General features: G+C 43.8%; 1 protein-coding gene across 5 annotated transcripts in view; it reads right to left on the bottom strand.

Annotated features, from left to right (window-relative positions):
- The window catches only part of GUCY2F (guanylate cyclase 2F, retinal), a 190,439-nt gene that overhangs the window by 49,310 nt on the left and 124,612 nt on the right, over positions 1 to 16,517 (bottom strand). For all 5 annotated transcript variants that reach the window (XM_073599375.1, XM_073599373.1, XM_073599377.1 and 2 more), the window contains exons 11-12: positions 15,946 to 16,095; positions 13,274 to 13,422 (exon numbers count right to left, since the gene is read on the bottom strand). In XM_073599375.1, coding sequence (XP_073455476.1) covers positions 13,274 to 13,422; positions 15,946 to 16,095 — 299 coding nt within the window. The remainder of the gene's footprint in view (positions 1 to 13,273; positions 13,423 to 15,945; positions 16,096 to 16,517) is intronic.

Below are 16,517 nucleotides of genomic sequence, written 5' to 3'. Positions count from 1 at the left end.
TCTTGGAGTCCTTCAGGTGTTTTTAGCAAACTCCATGCAGGCTTTCATGTGTCTTGCGCTGAGGAGAGGCTTCCGTCGGGCCACTCTGTCATAAAGCCCCGACTGGTGGAGGGCTGCAGTGATGGTTGACTTTCTACAACTTTCTCCCATCTCCCAACTGCATCTCTGGAGCTCAGCCACAGTGATCTTTGGGTTCTTCTTTACCTTCTTTATCTCTCACCAAGGCTCTTCTCCCCGATAGCTCAGTTTGGCCGGTCAGCCAGCTCTAGGAAGGGTTCTGGTTGTCCCAAACGTCTTCCATTTAAGGATTATGGAGACCACTGTGCTCTTAGGAACCTTAAGTGCAGCAGAAATTTTTTTGTAACCTTGGCCAGATCTGTGCCTTGCCACAATTCTGTCTCTGAGCTCTTCAGGCAGTTCCTTTGACCTCATGATTCTCATTTGCTCTGACATGCACTGTGAGCTGTAAGGTCTTATATAGACAGGTGTGTAGCTTTTCTAATCAAGTCCAATCAGTATAATCAAACACAGGTGGACTCAAATGAAGGTGTAGAACCATCTCAAGGATGATCAGAAGAAATTGACAGCACCTGAGTTAAATATATGAGTGTCACAGAAAAGGGTCTGAATACTTAGGACCATGTGATATTTCAGTTTTTCTTTTTTAATAAATCTGCAAAAATGTCAACAATTCTGTGTTTTTCTGTCAATATGGGGTGCTGTGTGTACATTAATGAGGGAAAAAAATGAACTTAAATGATTTTAGTAAATGGCTGCAATATAACAAAGAGTGAAAAATTTAAGGGGGTCTGAATAATTTCCGTCCCCACTGTATGTCCATGGACATGATAAAGACTGTAATAGGAAACTGTACAGTGTGTGCAGAAGTGCGACAATGGCCATTGCAAAAGTACTCCACTGGGTCGATTAGGAGGGGAGAGAGACCTGCAGAGATATGGCAGATTGACTTCATCGGTCACCTGCCCCGGGGAAACAATGGACTGAGATATTGTTGTACTGCAGTGGACACCTATTCAGGACTTATGTTTGTTCATCCTTGCAAAGGTGCAGATCAAGTCCCAATGCTTCAACTGCTCCATAAACTTGTTGTTGCTTATGGTTGTCCCAAACAAGTCCAAAGTGATAACAGCTCACACTTCACTGGATCAACAATAAAGCAACGGGCCAAAGATTCTTGAGTGTACTGGTTGTGCCACATCCCATACCATCCACAGGCAGCTGGTTTGATTGAAAGATACAATGGGCTATTGAAGGACCAGATACGCAAGCTTACACCCACACATACACTAAGGGGGTGGGATCGGGTCCTCACACAGGCAATAATGTTGTTAAATTCAAGGCCAATAGCCAAAAGCACATCATATGAGAGAATGGTAGGTGCTGGGGCACAGATTCCACAGCTGGAGTGCAGAGTTCAGTATATATGTAAGGTTCTTGAAAGAACAGGGCTTAACAGGTACCATGTTACTGCTTCCCATGACATAGAAACCAAGAGTGACTTATCTGAATCTGAAGCCTATCTAGGAATTAGAGGGAATCTGGCAGGAATGTTTGAAGTTATATTTGTATTGGCAGATGAGCTTCAAGACAGTGGCTGGGACTCTGACTGGTTAGTGGATACTTCTTAGGAGGGGGAGAAAGTGAGGCTATATAACATCAAACCTTCCAAAAATAAACAGCAGTGATTTTCTGGGAAATATCAGTATATTTCCTCTCCTCCCTATTGATGTTCTTTGGGAGGGTCAGAAGTGGATACAGGCAGGTGGCAAAGTGTTGGTCAGAGATCTAGGCAAGAAGCTAGTTAGAGAAGATTGTAGCTGAAGGCCTGGGGTCTACTGTTTATGTATTATTAGAAGGAACAGATAATCCACTTTGTTTTCCACTCCACAGGCTGTCTCCGATTTGATCCATAGAAAGACCAGAGAAAAGTGGTTACATGATGGACAGAATGATGGAAGACCGCAAGAGCTGTGGCGAGCAAGGCCTTTGATGTAGTACAAGCCTGGACTTGTTTCTAAAGAATTTTAGAATGGACTTTCTAATGAACTTTTAGCCAAAGACTGAAACACCTTCTCAGTGAGATAAATATGGAAGGGGGTTGCATTCAAGGAAATGAATGTGTAGAATGAGTTGTTAGTAATGAAGAGATTTTTTGTGTGTAGTCTGAGAGAAAAATCAAGGGCGGAATGTATTGCGTTTGATATAAAATATACAATTTTTCTTTAAGACTGTGCTAGACTAGCAATCAGACTAGTTTTTATCAGAGATCAGGTTTGTCTGAGAATGTTTCTCAAACGAATGCCTTGGTAACAATGGGAACTGGTGACACTTGGCAGTTTGGTTGTTAAGATAAACGAGTTTGTAACCATTGTCAGCAAACTGGTAAACAAAAGCCCAAATAAAAGGAGCAGTAGAGACTGATAGTGGAAGCCACTCAACATGGATTAACACCAAAATACTCATCTGTAATCAGCCAAGAAGAAGGTACCTGATCTCCTAAAGAAGAAGCCCGAGCTGTCAACGGAGATCACGAACACAGTAACTGGAGCTAAGTAACTTTTAAGTGTATTTCTACTGTTACAGACCATAGGCTGTTTATTTGCTAGGCATTTTGCTTGTTATAGATGTAGTATGTCACAAAAGTGAGTACACCTCTCACATTTTTGTAAATATTTTCTTATATCTTTTCATGTGACAACACCGAAGAAATGACACTTTGCTACAATGTAAATTAGTGAGTGTACAGCTTGTATAACAGTGTAAATTTGCAGTCCCCTAAAAATAATTCAACACACAGCCATTAATGTCTAAATCGCTGGAAACAAAAGTGAGTACACCCCTAAGTGAAAATGTCCAAATTGGGACCAATTAGCCGTTTTCCCTCCCCGGGGTCATGTGACTCGTTAGCGTTACAAGGTCTCAGGTGTGAATGGGGTGCAGGTGTGTTAAATTTGGTGTTATCTCTCTCACTCTCTAATACTGGCCACTGGAAGTTTAACATGGCATCTCATGGCAAAGAACTCTCTGAGGACCTGAAAAAAAGAATTGTTGCTCTACATAAAGATGGCCTAGGCCATAAGAAGTTTGCCCAGACCCTGAAACTGAGCTACAGCACAGTGGCCAAGACAATACAGCGGTTTAACAGGACAGGTTCCACTCAGAACAGGCCTCGCCATGGTCAGCCAAAAAAGTTGAGTGCACATGCTCAGCATCATATCCAGAGGTTGTCTTTGGGAAATAGACGTATGAGTGCTGCCAGCATTGCTGCAGAGGTTGAAGGGGTGGGAGGTCAGCCTGTCAGTGCTCAGACCATACACTGCACACTGCATCAAATTGGTCTGCATGGCTGTCATCCCAGAAGGAAGCCTCTTCTAAAGATGATGCACAAGAAAGCCCACAAACCATGTCCTGTGGTCTGTGGTCTGATGAGACCAAGATAAACTTATATTACCAACAAGTGGATTGACTGTATCTTCTGAATTCATGGCCTTCGCCTACTGTCAGAAACCATGAACCAGACCGAGACAGAAGTACAGTAAAATCAAACTTGTTTATTAATAAAAATAAAAAGGTAAATAGAGTAAGCGTAGTCAAAGCATAGCAAGAGTCCAGTAACCGGATCGGGTAGTCAGCCAAGCCAGAGTCCAGCAACCGGATCAGGTAATCAGCCAAGCCAGAGTTCAGTAACCAGATCGGGTAATCAGCCAGGCCAGAAGTCAGGGATCCAAGTAGAGAAACAGCAAGCAGGATAAGGAGCCAGAAGGGATGTCAGCAAAGCCAGTCTTTAAACAGGAACGCAGGAGATGGTTTCTTGCGATGTGACCAAGGCAAAGGCAGGAATGAAGTGAGCTGTAGATCTTTAAGTAGGCGGGACTGACAAGCAAATCCACAACAGCTGGTTAACTGTGGAGAGATATGAGAGCTGACAATTAGCTGACAGCTGAGCTGCCAGCACAGAGAAGGAAGGGCTAAGCCAGCCCTGACAGTACACCCCTCTTCAACATCCCCTCCCCCTTGGAGGACCAACGCGCAAGCCACTGGGTTAATCCTGCGAAAGTTATGGAAAGGCCCAATAAACCGAGGTGCGAACTTCAGTGAGGGAACACGAAGTCAGAGGTTGCGAGATGACAGCCAGACCCTGTCCCCAACAAGGTAGAAAGGCGCAGGCAGGCATTTGCGGTCAGCATGGAGTCTGTACCTATCATTAGTATGACGCAAAGCATCCTGGACTTGTGCCCAAGTGGAATGAAGACCACGGAGATGCTCCTCTAGTGCAGGAATACTCTGCCGAACAAACGAGTCAGACAACATGGAAGGTTGGAAACCATAATTTGCCATAAACAGAGACAATTCAGAAGCAGAATTCAAGGCACTGTTGTGAGCAAACTCTGCCCATGGTAATAGGTCTGACCAGTTGTTGTGATGGTCAGAAATATAGCAACGTAGGAATTCCTCCAAGGACTGATTGGCTCGTTCTGCGGCCCCATTAGACTGAGGGTGATACGCAGAGGAGAAAGCAAGCTGAATTCCCAGCTGTGCGCAAAAGGCTCACCAGAACCGGGGCACAAACTGACTACCCCTGTCCAAGACAATCACCTTGGGTAGCCCATGTTAGCGAAAGATCTCCCGAGCAAAAATGGAAGCCAATTTCTTAGAAGTGGGCAACTTCTTAAGTGGAATACAATGACACATCTTTGAGAACTGGTTAACCACAATAAGGATAACTGTGTTGCCTTGGAAGTTGGGCAACTCCACAATGAAATCCATAGACAGGTGGGTCTAGGGCCTCTCTACATTGGGTATGGGTTGTAGGAGGCCCACTGGAAGGTGTCGTGGAGTCTTACTCTGAGCACACATGGAATAGGCAGCTACCAAGGCAGTTACATCAGCACATAGACTAGGCCACCAGAATTGTTGGGAAATGGCCCAAATGAGTTGATTCTTACCAGGGTGGCCAGCTGCCTTGGGAGAATGGTAAGTCTGGAGCACGGCAGTATGGAGACACTCTGGGACAAAGCAGCGGTCACAAGGTTTCTCAGGAGGAGCATCGACCTGAGCACCAAGAATTTTGTCACCCAAAGGAGAAGACTGGTGCGAACCGTAACCAGAATACGATCAGGAGGAATCATAGGAACCGGAACCGACTCCAACTTGGAAGTGGAGGAAAATTGCCGTGACAAGGCGTCAGCCCTTACATTCTTAGTACCGGGTAAGAATGAGACAATGTAATTGAAACTTGACAAGAAAAGAGCCCATCGCGCCCTTCTGGGAGAGAGGCGTTTAGCCTCAGACAAGAATGTGAGATTCTTATGGTCAGTAAGAATGAGAACCAGCACAGTGGTACCTTCGAGGAGATGTCTCCATTCTTTCAGGGCTAAAATGATTGCCGACAGCTCTCTGTCACCAATCTTGTAATTGCACTCGGCAGGTGACAATTTCTTGGAAAAGTAGCCACAAGGATGCATAGCACTCTCAGAGGTAGTACGTTGAGACAGAAGGGGGTCAACACCAGTCTCAGAAGCATTAACCTCAAGGATAAAAGGTAATGTAGGATCAGGATGTGCCAACACAGGAGCAGAAACAAAGGCAGCCTTGAGACTTCCAAAGGCCTTAATGGACTCCGGAGACCAACTCTGTGGGTTACCGTTCTTTCTGGTGATATTGGTCAGGGGCTTGACCAGAGACGAGAAGTTAAGAATAAACTTCCGATAATAGTTGGTAAACCCAGGAAACGCTGCAGAGGACGTAACCCCATGGGTCAAGACCACTGTAGGACTACTGAAAGTTTCTCTGGGTCCATCGAAAAATCAGAAGTGGAAATGACATGAATTTAACCTGTTACCAATGGAACTCACACTTCTCCAATTTACAATAGAGATTGTTCTCTCTTAATTTCTGAAGCACACGACTGACATCTGTGTGGTGGCTCTCCAGGGACTTGGAAAATATGAGGATATCATCGAGATAAACCACCACACATAGCTGCAACAAACCTCGGAGGACATCGTTAATAAATTCCTGGAAAACTGCCAGGGCGTTACAAAGGCCAAAAGGCATTACAAGATACTCATAATGGCCTGTTCTGGTATTAAACGCAGTTTTCCACTCACAAGATTGTAAGCCCCTCTCAGATCAAGCTTAGTGAAAACCGTTGCTCCCTTGAGGTGATCAAATAACTCTGTAATCAACGAGATCGGGTAGGCATTCTTAATCATTAAACAATTGAGACCCCTATAATCAATACAAGGTCTCAGTTCACCGCTCCTCTTCTTCACAAAGAAGAAACCAACACCAGCAGGAGACGAGGATTTGCAGATGAAACCCCGAGAAAGTGCGTCTGCAACATACTCCTCCATGGCTTTATCCTCCAAGACCGACAAAGGGTAAACCCGGCCACGAGGGAGAGTGGCACCAGGTTGAAGGTCCATTGCCCAATCATACAGCTGGTGTGGAGGCAAACTACCGGCTTGACCTTTGTCAAAGACATCACTAAAATCACAGTACTCCTCTGGCAGGGAGGAGAGTGAAGAGGTACACAGGACCTTGGCTACCTTCCGGAAGCATGTTTCACTGCATTGTGGTGACCAGGAGAGAACCTCAGCATGGAGCCAATGAAAAGAAGGGTTGTTCCTCTGTAACCAAGGATAACCAATAACCAGCGGAAACTTAGGAGAGGAAATCACTTGGAATTGGATTATCTCATGGTGAAGAGCCCCTATGGCCATGGACAACAGAACCGTCTCATGAGTCACATCAGCAGGCTGTAGAGGTCTCCCGTCAAGAGCCTCAATGGCAAGTGGAGAGTCACGCAGCTGCAGTGGAATCGAGTGCTTTGATACAAAGGCAGCATCAATGAACAGGCCTGCAACCCTAGAGTGGATTAGAGCCTGTATCGCGATAGACGACTTAGCCCAAGAAAAGGTGACCGAAACCAGGGGCTTATCCTTCTGGATAACTGGGGACGACACAACACCACCTAAGGTCTGTCCATGACAGGACTTCAAGGTTCGGGTGTTCCCAGGACGGGTAGGACAAGACTTCCAAAAGTGACCTGCCTGGCCACAGTAAAGGCACAATCTCTCCCTCCTTCTAAAGGCTCTCTCATCCGCAGAGAGATGCGTTAAGCCCAAGTGCATGGGTTCATGTTCACTGACCGATTCGGTACCAGGAGGCATGGGAGGTGAGGGAGGCATGGGTGGGACTGCAAAGCTTGGAGGCAAACGTACAGGAGGCTTCCGCAAGCGCTTCTTAAAAGAAAGTCTTTCGCTTAGTCTGAAGTCAATGAGGATGGCAAACGAGATCAAGCTCTCCAGCTCAGTGGGTATATCTCATCCTTGATAGAATCTGAGAGACCATGAGAAAAAGTAGCCATGAGGGCCTCATTGTTCCAAGCAACCTCTACTGCCAGAGTACGGAACTCAATGGCGTAGTCGGCAACAGTTCTCGTACTCTGTTTGATGGACATGAGGCACTTGGCAGCAGAAGCGGATCATGCGGGAACGTCAAATACCCTTTTAAAGGAGGTCACAAACTCAGACAACAGGTTTTTGCATCTCCCATAGAGGGTTAGCCCAGGCCAAGGCTCTCTCAGAAAGCAAAGATATCATGAACCCTACTTTGCTTCTGTCCGTGGGAAACGCCTGGGGCAGCATCTCAAAGTATATCTCAACTTGGTTGAGAAACCCTCTGCATTGAACTGGATCGCCCCCAACTCGCTAGAGAAGTGGCGGGGCGGAACAAGACATACCTCTTATAGAGGTAATAATCAAGGCGGGTGCCTGCACAGAGACTGGCGCAGCAGCAGGGATGGCCTGCAACTCAGGTTGTACCAGAGCAGCCACAGTGGGGGATTCCAGGTGAGCCGTGTGACTCAGGAGCGTTTGTAACGCCATGGCAAACTGATCCATGCGGTGATCTTGCTCATCCAATCTGGAAAAAATATTACCAACAAGTGGATTACCAACAGGAATGCAGGAGATGGTTTCTTGTGATGTGACCAAGGCGAAGGCAGGAATTAAGTGAGCTGGAGATCTTTAAGTAGGCGGGACTGACGAGCAGATCCACAACAGCTGGTTAACTGTGGAGAGAGATGAGAGCTGGCAATTAGCCGACAGTTGAGCGGCCAGCTCAGAGAAGGAAGGGCTGAGCCAGCCCTGACAAAAGGTCTCTAACATCCACCAGCTCCGTGATGTCGTCATGGAGGAGTGGAAGAGGACTCCAGTGGCAACCTGTGAAGGGTTAAGGCAGTGCTGGAAAATAATGGTGGCCACACAAAATATTGACACTTTGGGCCCAATTTGGACATTTTCACTTAGGGGTGTACTCACTTTTGTTGCCAGCGGTATAGACATTAATGGCTGTGTGTTGAGTTATTTTGAGGGGACAGCAATTGACATGGTTATACAAGCTTTACAATCACTACTTTACATTGTAGAAAAGTGTAATTTCTTCAGTGTTGAAAGATATAATAAAACATTTACAAAAATGTGAGGGGTGTACTCACTTTTGTGAGAAACTGTTTCTGTCAGCCTTGATTTGTGTTCCTAATATTGTAATAGTTTTGTATGTACAGCATTTTTGTATAGTAAAAGCACATTTACACACTGCAGAGGTCTCAGCTTCCCTGCTTATACCACAAAGTAACCTTGCTAGATAAACGCAAGCAAAACAACAATCAGCTGGTCTAAGTCGGCGTTATTACCCTTGGATCAGGGGGTCATCCCTGTAACGGCGTCCCTTTGTCCAGTACCAGTGGTGACCTAATTTAAATACTTGGGGATAGTAATCTCTGCACAGCTCATAGACTACTGCCGCTTAAATATCTTCCCCTTGCTAACGTAATTTAGGGACAAGGTTAAACTCTGGACCAAGTTATGGCTCTCTGTGGCAGGAAGGGCAAATCTGGTCAAAATTATTTTGATAATTCTCTACCATCTTCATAACTCCCTGGTGGTTATCGCGCTAAAATTTTTCTGTGTGGTCAACACTATTTTCTGGTCCCTGTTGTGGAAAGGAGGTAATGCTAGAATGAAACTAGAACAACTGCAGAAGACAAAGGATAGGGGAGGGCTGGTTCTCCCAAACCCCTGGCTCTATTACATTGCGGCTCAACTTGTCTCAACACTTGGTGGGAGACCTAGCGAGGACGACAGCCTCTGAGGATGGAACTCATGACTCAACGCTGTCTGTAATGTTGCAGTTTAGTGGGACCAATACCTTAGCTGAGGGTCTAGAGTCGCAGCTTTATTCCAAACCAAAAAAACAGTATCTGACTTATAGACTTATACACAAAATATGGGAGAAAGCTAAACAGCTACAAAAGGTTACGGGTTACACAAGGTACAGTCCTATTTGGGATAACCAAACCTACCCCGAATTGGCCAAGTTACAGCATGCGGATAGGTGGCGAGGGTATGGGTTGACGCATATCAAACATATCATGACTAATGATCATTTAATCTCCTTTGCACATTTGCAGTCTAGATATGGCATTCCCTCTAATATGTTCTTTTATTGCAATTGAAACACGCTGTGAATGCCCAGTGGTCTCTGGGGACCTCTGAGGTGTCACCAACCCCGATCTTTGGAATTATGCAGCAGTCCCATTCTACCAAGGGCTTTATCTCCAACTGCTATGCTATGCTCCTTGGGGTATATCTGGAGAAATTCCCTAGCTCTGCATGTGAAAGGTGTGAGTGGGACATAGATGATATCCCAGGAGACCAATGGGAGGAGGCTCTGGAGGCAGTCTCACAGAGACTGACGCAATTATACATTCTATTGAGAGTTCACCATACCCCACTCAGGCTACATTCCATGGGCGTACGCCCTGACCCCATATGCGCTAGATGTAACAGGGATGTAGGGGACTTATACACTTGCTATGGAGGTGCCTGAAGCTTCATCACTACTGGAATGTTGTGGTTACTATGGTCAACTCCACATTTCAGATCTCCATAGACATGGATCCTAAACACTGTATACTAGGTTTTCTTGGTGCTGTAATACCAGATAGGTATGTTAAAGAGGCCGCATCCAGAGCATTGTTTCAGGCTCACAGGCTCATTTTACTTAATTGGACTTCCAGTACTCCCCCTTCACCTCAAATGTGGCTTGCACAGATGGGCACAACATTGAGGTTAGAAAAGATGATATATCAGCATAGGTACAGCTTTTCCAAATTTGAGAAGATATGGGGTAGTTGATTGGCTTCTCCTGGTTTGGCCACAGCTGATTTAGTAATGGAGAGGTTATTATTGTGAAATTTATCACAAAAATGGATATGTTTAATTTAGCTGATAATGTTATGGCTGGAATTTGCATGCCCATGCTTTCCAAATGTTTAAAGCTTGTCTACCTGCTTTGAAATGGTGGCCCTAGTGTCCCAGTTGTGCATAACCCTAGATGCGGCTCTAAAGGATGCTTAAAGCTTTCCCATGATGTGAAATACAATACTGGTATGCTGAATTAATATCTGATGTGAACTACTTTTAATGTCTGGTTTTACAAATTTGTGACATCTCAATAAACAATTGCCTGGTTTAAAAAAAAATGTCTAAATCTTAGACATTAAAAAGAGGAGCTTGAGGCTCATAAGGTAAGAGCAATGTGGAGATATATAAGAATGATTAAAAAACTGAAGCATCATCTCACTGTACACTGTGACTTCCTCAGGATAAATATAGTGATTTTAAGAGAGCATCAACTTGAAGCCAGGGGAAATTCTTGGCCAATCTGTTAAGACCAGGCATTATAGAGGTGTAGTCCAGCAATTGCTGGAGAAAATTATATAGGGTAGAAAATTAGTAGAGGCAATGTAAGGTTTTAGTTTTAGAAAAGGTAACTATTTATATCTAATGTTATTAGATAAGCATGGGAATGTCTTTAAGGCTATATTGGACACAATGCCTATTTTGAATCAGTACTGTAATCAGGTACTTGTAGTACCTGTAATCAGCTACTAGAAGAATAAAGAAATATGCAATTCTACTCTACTAGCAGCTTGGTTCTAGGTGTATAGACAAAGAGTGGATGGGTTGTAAATACTCAGTACACTGTTCCAGTGTTTATCAACTAACATCCTAAACTACCCCAAACTGGTCAAACCGATCCTACACAAAAAGGGTCCTTTCACACATACGGACCGTTCATTTCATCAGTTCAGTTCATCCGTTTTTCATCAGTTCAGTTCATCCGTTTTTCATCAGTCCAATTCATCCATTTTTTCATCAGTTCAATTCATCAGTTTTTCATCAATTTTTTTTTACATCCATTACCAATGCAAAAACGAATGAAAAACTAACCATTTGTCAGTTAAAGTGGAGTTCCACCCAAAAGTGGAACTTACGCTGATTTGTCTCCTCTCCCCCTCCGGTGACACAATTGGCACCTTTCGGGGGGGAGGGGTGACAGGATAACTGTTTTTGACCCCAGTTCCCATTTCAGGGAGTCCGGGCCACGGCCCGTGACATCACTGTGGGGCTCCCTCCTCTCTCCTCCTCTCCCTGTGGCCGGGCCAGTAGGAGAGAGGAGCAGGGCCTCACACATGCACAGTAAGGTTCCCAGTGTGAAGCCGTAAGGCTACACTGCCGGGTACCCTTACCCGCAATGGTGCCGGCAGCACCCAACAGCTGATGGAAACATCAGCTGCGGTGCCGACATCGCTGGACTCCAGGACAGGTAAGTGTCCTATTGTTAAAAACCAGCAGCTGCAGTATGTGTAGCTGCTGGCTTTTAATTTGTTTTTTATTGGGCGGAACACCGCTTTAACATCTGTATTTCATACAATCCGTTTTTTTTGACGGATGAAAATTAGAGCTTTCATCCGTTCAAAAGAACGGATGTTGCCGTAAGCGGATGAAAATGGATGAAAATAGATGATCATCAGTTGTCATCCGTTTTTCCATCGGACTGCATTGATGTCCGCTTTTCATCCGTCAACGAATGGATGAAAAACGGACGAACGGTCTGTATGTGTGAAAGGGGCCTAAAGGAAAAATATTTTGAGGAGGAGTGGAAGGTGATGGGACAAAGAGAAGACACACTTTGGAGATCAGACCTGACCCATCAATTTAGAGCACAAGAGTGGTGCAGCAAGTCTGGTGAGCTTTTTATACACAGCTTGTGGATCTCTGAAGGAAAGAGAGCTCAGTGTTCACGTGAAATGATGTTGAGTTCCTGATAAAGGATAACGATTAGCGCTGTTTTATATCCTAATTCTGGTGAGTGCATAGTTTGGGTGGAGGCTCATGTTCACTGGATTTCTTTCACTAGTTTTGGTGGATCTTCCTGGATGTTATATATTGCTAGTTGATTCTATGTTCTGGTGAGCATCTAGCACTCTAGGAATATCAACATTGGATGAACTTTCTTCACACACTGTGATCACATTCTGCACTAATACAGCTGTTTTCTGGACTTTTATTGAACCTTCTGTATCAGATTAATTTATTAAGCGCGCACTAAATATTGTTTTTCCTATTCACAACAGCAGCAGCTGGTGTTTTTTTTGGGGGGGGGGCGGCAAACAACCACCCCCCCTCAGTCGGCCGGCGGCAACCCCCGCTGTCAGCCGGTTACCCCATCTAAGCGCTCCTATGGCTGACGGGCAGCAGCTTTAATCATGTCTCCTCCTCCTCTGCATCGTGGTGGCTTTTGCCATGCGTCTCTTCCCTTCCTCCTCCTAGGCATCCAATATGACCACCTAACCTGCTTCCTGATTGGCTGGGAGGAGGATCAGTGTGACAATAGTGAATATTCATTCGCTATTGTCACACAACTGGGTGGGCTCGGAGCGCAGTGCTCTGCGCCCGAGCCCATCCTTTTTTGAAGCCTATTAAAGCCTCTGGCTCTAATCACGTGCGACAAAAAAAAAAAAAACCCATTGTAATCCATGCATGCGACACCCTCCATGTAGATTAGGGGGTCGGACCCATGGATAGGGGGGTGGCGCTAAGCGCGCCCCTAATGGACGGGCCACCACTGATTTAAAAGGGTTTGCACAGTCACCCTGTGTGCTAGCTGCTACTATCTGGTGCACTTGCTTTATACTCTTTGCACTTTGTAATTTGTAATTTTCGTTTCTGTGGGGAAAATGAACAAAGTTTCATTTTTACCCATCAGCTAAATCAGACAGAAGATTTCAGGAGGTACCAGCACATTCACATTGAGATCACAGGCAATTGTTCTACAGCTTCTTTTGATTAAGACATGCTCAGCTATGCTCATATAGCTTCAGATACAGGCAACTTACTTGATCAAATATTTCATCAAAAGAAGGACGTCTGTCTGGTACTTCATTCCAGCACTGTTTCATGAGTACAATACACTCCATAGGAGCATGATCAGGAGAGACCACTGGGCGGCACAAAGGAGGAGGTTTTCTGAGCTTTGGGATGATTTCTAATAAAATGGAATAAAATGTTAAAACACTCACTTGGTTCCACATAAATACTCTCTAAATATTATATACTGTACATAAACAAGATAAACATCATGGAGGTTGCTGTGACAGTAGCAATGCAGGTTAGACTTCCCCTTGTCCAGGTACTTTGGATGTTTCTGGTGATTTAAAATGATCTATGTAGTACTTAGTGGTGAAACAATATCAGTTGTCTCTTCCCAGTCTGAATGAAGATCCAAAAATTAGCCAGAATCTGAAATCCTACTCCTCCTAACAACAAAGCAGTAAACATCAGCTTGAGCGTGCCCCTTTCACATGGTCGGACTGTTCAGGTCCGCCTGTCGGCGCACCATGCTAGTCTATAGAGCGACGGATGTCATCGGTGACATGTCCGCTGACATCTGACCCGGTCTGATCCGCTAAAAGCAGACGGATGCCTTTACGTTCAGATCCATTGCTATTGGATCGGGTGAGATCTGATGAAAACGGACATGCTGTCCGTTTTCGTCCGATCTCTCCATAGAAACCAACGGCGCTTGACAAGCCCCTCCCTGCTCAGTGAGCAGAGAGGGACCTGTCATCCGCCGGCTCAGCGGAGATCAACAGAGAGATCTCCCGCTGAGCCGGCGGACTGAGACGGACTCCGTGGAAGCGGATCCGCCTCGTGAGAATGAGGCCTAATTTTTGCAGTAGCAGTAGTTTACCTAAATTACTGTGGCAGAGATTTTTTTGCAGTTAAGAATTATCAGTTAAAGGAAAATTGCAAAGGTTTTGGGTCAATTTTATTTTCATTTTCTAAAGGATATTTATTTTAATCTTTTTTTCATATCTGTTCTGTTATATGCATCCAATATTTGTTTTACAAATAAATATTTAAAAAATGACAAGGGATTCCCAAACCACTATGGGTTAGCTAAGGAAAAGCACATCAAACAATGCTTGCTTGGCAGCTCCCTGATCACACTGGTCCATCTGGTAAGGAATGAGTCACAGCTGTCATGAAAACAAATATTTTGAAAAACTTTTTTTTATTTTTATGCCCTGCCAATAACAAAGCACATGACTTCAAAAATGATTCTGGGAAGTGCTGAAGGGGATTTAGGAAAATAGTTTCAGTTTTGTTTTGTGTGCCCAGTATTTAGTATATATACAAAAGTTATATATAAAGATTTTGATTGATACGTCATTATTTCCTTATCAGTTTTATTTTAAAACTGCAAGCAAATAATATAATACCAAAATACATCTAAAACATTTAGTATTGAAAATCATCAGTGTTCCAAAATATACACAGTAAATAAGCAAAAGCATATATTATATTCTTATTTTCATTTTGTTTTATGCAGGTGTTCTATTACCGATATTCTATATACAGATATTACAGATATAACTACTATTACAGACTATACACCTAAATTCTAGAAGCCAGGATGTGACATATCTGTAGTGTGGGGCTATAAAGGCAAGAAAAAAATGCTTTTATCCACATCAGTCAGGTCTTCTTCATACATATATACAGTATATATGTATATATTTGATTTGGATATTAGATATATCTTTTTCACTGATCTGGTTTGTATATACAAGCCTTATTTCATACCACATGTTATGTACTTTTACATTTACATTACAACATTTAAACACATAGTGCAGAGCTTTATTGAATTGACATCCTTAGTAATCATTGTGGGGCTATAAAGGCAAGAAAAAAATGCTTTTATCCACATCAGTCAGGTCTTCTTCATACATATATACAGTATATACGTATATATTTGATTTGGATATTATGCCGCGTACACACGGTCGGACTTTTCGTCTACAAAAGTCCAACGGACGCTGACGGACTAAAGCTGGCTGGTAATCCGATCGTGTGTGGGCTTCTCCGGACTTTCAACTGACTTTTTTAGCCTCAAATCCGACGGACTTTAGATTTGAAACATGCTTCAAATCTTTACGTCGTAAGTACGACGGACCCCGAAATCCGCTCGTCTGTGTGCTAGTCCGACGGACAAAAACCCATGCTAGGGCAGCTATTGGCTACTGGCTATGAACTTCCTTATTTTAGTCCGGTGTACGTCATCACGTACGAATCCGTCGGACTTTTGTGTGGTCGTGTGTAGGCAAGTCCGTTCGTAAGAAAGTCTGCCGCAAGTCCGCCGAAGGTACGTCGGAAGTATGTCGGACAGGCTGTCGGACTTTTGTAGACGAAAAGTCCGACCGTGTGTACGCGGCATTAGATATATCTTTTTCACTGACCTGGTTTGTATATACAAGCCTTATTTTATACCTCATGTTATGTACTTTTACATTTACATTGCAACATTTAAACATATAGTGCAGAGCTGTATTGAATTGACATCCTTAGTAATCATTAAAAACAGAGTACATAAAAGATCATTGGTGAACTTTTGCATAAGTTGAAAATAAAGTCAATTAGACATTATTATCACAAAATAATGGAAGTAATTATGGCAAACGGACATTTATGCTCATTGACATGTTTCTTGGGAAGGTTCTGTTACCTTCTGGAGTTTGTTCCAATGTGCAAAATGGAGGTCCACGTACCACAACCTCCTGCATGATAATGGAAAAGCTATAAACATCTCCAGCAAATGTACCATGCAGTGCTGCATGTGGATCTCTCAGTAATTCTGGTGCTGTCCATAGTAACTCTGAAAAAAACAGGGATAATTATTAGTCTAGTAATAGTTCAGAATCAATACTTACTGAAGATATACTATTTCCTTTAAAAACATCACTCTCCAGATTTGGCAGCTGTGGCTGTCACCCAGAGTTAATCTGCTGTAATATGTGGCTATACACCAAGCTTTCAATCCCTGAGCATCACTCTATAGCATTAGGGAGTCAGAAAATCCCCACAGACATCTATGGAGCCGGAGCTCAGGCACACAAAAGAACCTCAATTCTTCTCTAACTGTTGTCCTATCTCTAGCCTTGAAGCAGGACTGATAGCAGTATTAAACATAACAAGAAAAAATTACATATTGCAGCTTACAAATATCTAAATGTAGTGGCTGCATTAGTTTTCTTTTTATAGGCTTTTATCCTTTATTTTTGCCTGGTGATCCTGCCA

Source organism: Aquarana catesbeiana, linkage group LG09 (genome assembly GCF_042186555.1).
Source record: "Aquarana catesbeiana isolate 2022-GZ linkage group LG09, ASM4218655v1, whole genome shotgun sequence".
NCBI lineage: Eukaryota > Metazoa > Chordata > Amphibia > Anura > Ranidae > Aquarana > Aquarana catesbeiana.
Note: the sequence above shows the minus strand (reverse complement) of the source record. Positions and strands in the feature narration are given on the sequence as shown.